The following is a 6,680-nucleotide window of genomic DNA, read 5'->3' as shown; positions in this document are numbered from 1 at the left end:
ACAGTAGTGTATAGGATTTCCTAAAAGCGTGTTCACGAGTCTACGGAAACCGCGGCATTCAGCTCGGCAACGTGCTCATGCTCTTCCTCAACACTGAAGTCCTCAGACATTTTTCTTTCGTTGTTTCTTTCTTTGCACAGGTAAACAGCACATTTCTTCTTCTACGCTTGCATTATCAAGAGCAGACGCTGAATGCGCACTTTCATCTGGTTTGGTCTGCCACGGTTTCCGTAGCGTCGTGAACGCGCCGGCGCGCGCTATTTAGTTTTGAAAAATTGAACTCGAACGTGAGCTAGTTCATTTTCATCTGTGTGAACTGAACTGTGAGCTTAATTAGTTTAATTACGAACTGGAACAACATTAGCAGAGTTACCCATTTCCCGAAACGTTCCATCCATGCTGCCAACGATCTTAAACACCACTAAGGCTCTAACTCCTTGATTATCCAACAGATAAACTTTGATCAGGGTGTCTAAATCATCAGATGTTTAACCACAGTCTGGTAAAATTCATCCGCGCTTTAAACTGAACCTGAAGTACAAACCTTTCATCTGCCTCCAACTCTTTACTGCATTTATAACATTCTATTTAATGTTTGTCACGTTGCTGCTAAAGAGTAGGGTGTTTCTCTCCGTTCAGGTCTTCACTCTGCCGAAGGTGAGCTCCAAGACGAAGCTGAAGCTGACCGCCGTGGACGGATCCAGGGTGCGGAGGGTGGGCGTGGCCTGGTTCGTCAGCAGCAAAGCGGAGGACTACAGCGAGGTCGGCTTGGTGTTTCTGACCAATCAGGGGGACGTGCAGGTGTTGTCGCTGCCGCACATCAAAATGCAGGTCCGTTACCCCTGCATCCGGCGGGAGGACGTCAGCGGCATCGCCTCCTGCGTTTTCACCAAGCAGGGGCAGGGTAAACAAACCTCCCTCTCTTCTATTAGCACCGTTTCTAAACCTGAAAGCTTCTTTTATTGAATAACTGATATATACCACAAGTCTTCCTCAGAGATAGATGCTCTCCTGGTTTTTCCTGTTGTGGAAAATTAACTGTTATTAATTTTATATGTTTAAAAGCTCCTAATTTTACAGTTTTTCTGCTGTGAGAAGAAAAAACAACAGCCTGATGTTCTTGGTTTCCTCCTGACTTTTAATTTAGGTGCTAATATAATGGATTATATCAATTATATACAAACGTTGATTCAAAAAGCTTTCAATAAAAATCAGTGTTCTGCATTTTAAAAGCACTGACACTGAAGGCTGCTACAAAATATTATATTATTCTTATGAATAATTGAGAAAAAGAAGTCGCATTGTAAAGATTTTTCATTTAATGACTACTGGTGGGACTTGATTGAGTTAATTACAGGGTCCTTATTTAATCAAAAGAAATCATATTAAATGGTAAATGGAAAATGTTTATGTAAATATTTTCTTTACAATCTTGGTATAATTCCTGCTCAAAGTGGGTCGCTTACTAAATATATATTGACGGTTATATATATATATATATATATATATATAAGCTTGGATAACATTGAAGAAATTTTTAAGACTGAAAGCTCAGAAGATTTAATTGAAAATATTTTTATTTACGGTTAAATTCTTAAATAACCACAGATTTCAATACTTTGTTTTAGATGCTTTTGTAACTTTTTCTGCTGTCACGTTGGTCTGTGTGTGTCATGGTTTTATGGCGCAATGTTAGAGTTAACTAGGAAACTTTGGTGTTTAAATATGTTGTAGACAGAAGTTATACCGTAGTGAAAATGTAAAAGCTGTATTTTGAGAAGGTTGGTCACCAGGAGTTTGGTTCCTGCAGGTTTTTATCTGATGTCTCCGTCTGAGTTTGAGCGCTTCTCTGTGTCGGCTCGCTGCCTGGTGGAACCTCGCTGTCTACTGGAAGCTCCTCTTCATCCCGTCTCCCCCAGCCAGCGTCGGCCACAGACGGAGGAGGCCTCATCAGCTAACAGGTACCTACTCCTCATTTCCCTCTGAGTCGGCGGTTCAGGGGATCCATCTTTAATATCTGTGATCTCTGCTCTTCTAGCAACGCAAGAGACACCGAGGACGCAGGTAAGTGATTCACCCACTGGAAGGAAAAGGATTTTCCACATTAGCTTCTCTGTTCTCTCACGCTTGAGACGGATCCTCTAACACGTCTGCCTTTGTGTTCCAGAAAGTGCAGCTAGACACGTCATGGAGCACGCTTTGCTGAATGATGAAAGTGAGTAAATCTATGGAGCAAATGCAAAACATTAAACTCTGAATCTGCTCTTCTTCACATATTCACTGAATTATTTTTCTTTAATCTTAGGAACAAAATCAGTTTCCCCCAAAATACTTTAATTTATATGAAGTGATTTATTTTTTATTTTTGTTTTTAAATACTTTTGCAGCAAAGAACGTGTTTCGTAAAGTTTAATGAAAATGTATTTTAGAAATGAAACTTAAAAAACCAAAAAAAAAAAACGGTTTTAAGTGTAACTTTGCTGTTGGCTGAGGTTTTCAAAATGTATTTGCTCCTTAAATTTTTTTTTTTTTCAAATTAAAATTGTTGGAACTGTAATAAAAAAAACAGGTTTTATATTTAAAAAATTTTATGAATTACATTTTTTTCAAATGCAGTTTGAATTGATTGCAAATAGTAAAACTCAATCTGATAAAAAAATATTGAAAAACATTTTTTTTTTTGTAAAAACTTAAAAAAGTAAGATGTGAAATTCTTTTTAAACAATAGCATAAAATATGTACATGAAAACAGTAAAGTTCTTTAAACCTTTTTTGATTAAGATTTTTTATTTATTTTATTTTTCGGATTGATTTTTTTTATTTAATATAAATCCATTAAACAAATTTATTTTTATTTTTTAATATATGTTTGTGGTTTCTATATTTTTTAATATTTGAAGGAGCAGTCTGCATATTGGTCTCCTTTTAAAGTCTATATTATTTATTACACAACTTAATAAAGGAATATCAGTTTTGACGGAATGATGGAATAAAAATTAACCAATTTTTTTTTTATATTGCCAACATGACCTCATTACATCCTGTAATTTCCTTCTGTCAGTGCAGAATTGATAAATAACTTTCGTCCGTACATTGTCTCCATCAGTGTATATTTTATGAATATATTGGACTGCATAAAAAATGTGGGCATTTTTTTTTCAAAATATGAAAATGTAATTTTAATGTTTTGTTGCAATTTTACCTTTGTTTTGTAAGCATTAAACTTGTCTAATTGCCTCTTGCAGAAGTTCTACAGGAAATCCAAAAGTCTCTAGAGGGCGACCAGACGTAAGTTTCCCTTTAATAAGAGTTTAAACATTTAACTTCCCTGCTGGGATTGGTCGACCCCAGGCTGCATAAACTGGGCTCTGACCAAACTGATATTAGGGAAGGATTCCCCCTTTAAAGCTGTCGCTGCTGGACTAGTGGCTAAGCAGGAGGATGAGGATGAGGATGGTGGTTGAGGATGCAAACACCGAGCCGATGCATGAACTGACTACAAAATTCAAAAAAAGAGATCAAGGCACAGAACACGTGAAGAAAATAAAAACACTAAAAAAGAGAGAGGCTGCAATCACAGACAATGGAGAAAAACACAAAACTACTGCATACAAATAGATGCAAATAGACCAAATGATGTTAACACAGAAACACGCTGCTAAAAAAGATGCTTTGAGTAGAAAAAAAAAACAGCTGCATAATGGAAGAGCTCCGAACCACTAGGGGGAGACAATCATCAACTCATAACGGGACCAAACCCTCAGTAATGGCATGAATAGGATATGATGAGAAATTAAAGAAGATAGCTACAGGTTAAACTCCTCCCAGTCAGTAGGTGGCGCTGTTAGGTTACCCCATCTTCTTCCAGTGTGTTAAGAAGAATCCTGTTGGTTCCACATTCGCATAATATTCAGGAGTAAATGTTTTTATATTTTTGACCCATCAAAATGTATCAAACATTATTTACTTTTTTAGAAAAATTTTTGTGCAACTTTAGTCCTGTGGATGTTTTATAATTTCTAAAGAATTGTTTTGTTTAAAAAAAAACAAATGAGCTAAAATCTGCAGATAAAAAAATACATTTTCGAAGAAATAAAAAAATAAAATCAATGACAACATCAGTTACTCTTAAAACCAATTTTTGATTATACATTTTCTAAAGTATTTTCAAAGAAACTCTTGCATATTTATCAAATTTCCATTTACAAATTTCATTCTTTGTTTGAGTCACATGGAGTCAATTTTCTCCACTTCTGTTGCAGTCTGAGATAATTTTCCAATTGTTCTATATATTTTATTTTGTTTTTCAGAAGTTTAGCTGCTCTTTACTGAAGAAAATACTGACCCCTACTGGTCAGATAATTTGGAAAATATACAGAACTGCTGATTTTATGTAAAGTATCAAAAGAAGGAAGAGAAAAAAATTTTGGTTTAAACATCTTCTCTAAAAAAAAATAAACTGGGATCAGTTTGACTAAATAAACAACGGCAAAACAAAAAAATTGTATTGGTTGGTTAGTCGCTAATTTGATTTAAGGTTGAAATACCTCTTTACCATGGCCCTAATCTTTAGCTCCCTCCCAGTTTCCAGCTGTGACTGTGACCGTTCATGTTATTGAGATCAAAGACTTATCTTTTATCTTCCAGGGTTATGAATATGTTTGTGTCTTTATTTATAAATATACCGTATTTTCTGGACTATAGAGCGCACTTCAACATAAGCAGCACCGGCCTGTAAGTCGCTGATATCTTCTGAACTGTCTTCCACCAAACCTGTAGGGGGAGCTCTACATATAGCCATTGGAATATAGCCCACAGAAAAGCCGCACTTTTTTTATAAGCTTCATGGTACAAAGTGTGGGAAAAAATTGGCAGCTTATATTCCAGAAAATACGGTATACAATTTATGCATTTAAAAATATGTAAACATTCAGTATAAATTGGTATAAAATATTCTGAACCTTTTTTTGGTTTGTCTGAAGGTCCTTCACGGAGAATAATGTGAAGAGTGCTGTTGCGTGAAAACAGGTCAGACTGAAAAATAATTTTTAAATATTGTAAAGTGTTTTGGTAAAACTTTTTATCCTAACCCTGTTTGTTTATTTTTATTGTTTATTTGCTTTCTTAGAGAAAAAGACAAAACGGTAAAATGTATGAAGTGTACTGCAGTCCTGCGGCTCCTCTTACCTCAAACCCGACCACTACCGACCCTAAACCTGCATTAAAGGACGCCCAGTCTGAGCAGATGGACGGCGGACGGAGCCTCGGCCCCGCCACTCCCACGCCATCCAACCAGTTCACGTTCATTCTAAGAAACTGATGCTGGTGGAAGAACTTTGGGGGGAAATTGGATTATTTAAATCAATATTTGCTTTAGAGACATACTTATTTTTTCCCCCCAGTTATTCTGAACGTAACGCTGAGTCGTCTTTCCATGTCCACCTGTCTATGCTGCAGAAATTTGAAACTGACGCTTTTTTACTCGGGTCAGAGTTTTATCAAATATTTTGTCTTTTATTTCCCAGCCTTACTGAAAAAAACAAACTAATGCTGTAATCATAAACTAAACGGGGGAAATGCTGTATTTTTGCTGGTTTTATTTTAATTCTTCTGTTAGATAATTGTTTGTTAAATTAATGTAGATCCACACTACACCCCCCCACCCGCCTGCTAACCATAAGGTCGCCTGATGAGAGGTACTCGTTCACTACAGCTCAGCACACTGTCATTTTTTCTTTTTATTGGGGGGGGGGGTCTTAAAGGGTTATATTATAATTCCTATTATTTGTTAAGCTGTTTTAAGCCACTATTGTCATGATTCTGGAATGTAATTCTAAGCGCTAATATCCTGTACTGTGTATGAGACGGTTGTGCCTGTTTTCACTGGGGTTGGCTGCTATTTAGATCAACAGGAAATGTTTTGGTACCACGTGTTTGATTGCTCCGTATTTTAGCATCAGCTTGGAATATATTTTTGTAGCAGAATGATTTTTCAAACCTGATATTTTTGAGTTGTATGAAATTTTACACTGTAGTTTTCCTGTAATCAATAACATGTTTTTTTAAAAACAATATTTGTTTGTTTTTTTCTTTTTCTTTCTTTGGTTCGTGGAAGTTTTTTCACAATTTGGCTTAACAAAGGTAAAGGTATTGTGGAGAATTTTTGCAAATTTGTTAAAAAACCCGCCCTCTCCACTTAAAAAAAAAAAAAAGCACGTGCACAACCCTGTGCCAGCTCCTGAGAGGGAACTCTATTAAACTTGTGCGTGAGAGCGTGCACGAGCCGATTTCTCCTCGTTCTTAGAGCTCATCCAAGCTCACTGTGTCCGACCATTCGCCCTAACCCCTAAATCCCTCCATCACTAAATAGAGCAGGGACTAAAAAGTGAACTTTATAGTGAACTCAGCAGAGATGGCAAAAGTACTCATTTTCCGTACTTGAGTAAAAGTACAGATAGTTGTGTTAAAAAATACTCTGGTAAAAGTAGAAGTACTGATTAAACTTCTTTACTCAAGTAAAAGTAACAAAGTACAGGCTTGTAAATTTACTTAAAGTATAAAAGTAAAAGTAGAAACCACTTTTTTCATGCTGTTGCCTACATTTTAAATGGATGTCTGCCAATAGGACTAGATCTCCATTGTGTTCATTTTCAATCATCTCGTCGTCCATGCTACTATGC

General features: G+C 36.2%; 1 protein-coding gene across 1 annotated transcript in view; it reads left to right on the top strand.

Annotated features, from left to right (window-relative positions):
• llgl2 (lethal giant larvae homolog 2 (Drosophila)) overlaps positions 1 to 6,052 on the top strand; it is a 25,211-nt gene extending 19,159 nt beyond the window's left edge. The window contains exons 16-22 of the mRNA XM_015396172.1: positions 640 to 904; positions 1,811 to 1,961; positions 2,039 to 2,064; positions 2,168 to 2,215; positions 3,246 to 3,288; positions 4,983 to 5,028; positions 5,129 to 6,052. Coding sequence (XP_015251658.1) covers positions 640 to 904; positions 1,811 to 1,961; positions 2,039 to 2,064; positions 2,168 to 2,215; positions 3,246 to 3,288; positions 4,983 to 5,022 — 573 coding nt within the window. The 3' untranslated portion in view covers positions 5,023 to 5,028; positions 5,129 to 6,052. The remainder of the gene's footprint in view (positions 1 to 639; positions 905 to 1,810; positions 1,962 to 2,038; positions 2,065 to 2,167; positions 2,216 to 3,245; positions 3,289 to 4,982; positions 5,029 to 5,128) is intronic.
• The last annotated feature ends 628 nt before the right edge of the window (positions 6,053 to 6,680 follow it).

This window comes from Cyprinodon variegatus, unplaced genomic scaffold, assembly GCF_000732505.1.
Source record: "Cyprinodon variegatus isolate N-32 unplaced genomic scaffold, C_variegatus-1.0 Scaffold779, whole genome shotgun sequence".
Taxonomy (NCBI): Eukaryota; Metazoa; Chordata; class Actinopteri; order Cyprinodontiformes; family Cyprinodontidae; genus Cyprinodon; species Cyprinodon variegatus.
The sequence above is the reverse complement of the archived record's forward strand: the minus strand, read 5'-3'. Positions and strand labels throughout refer to the sequence as shown.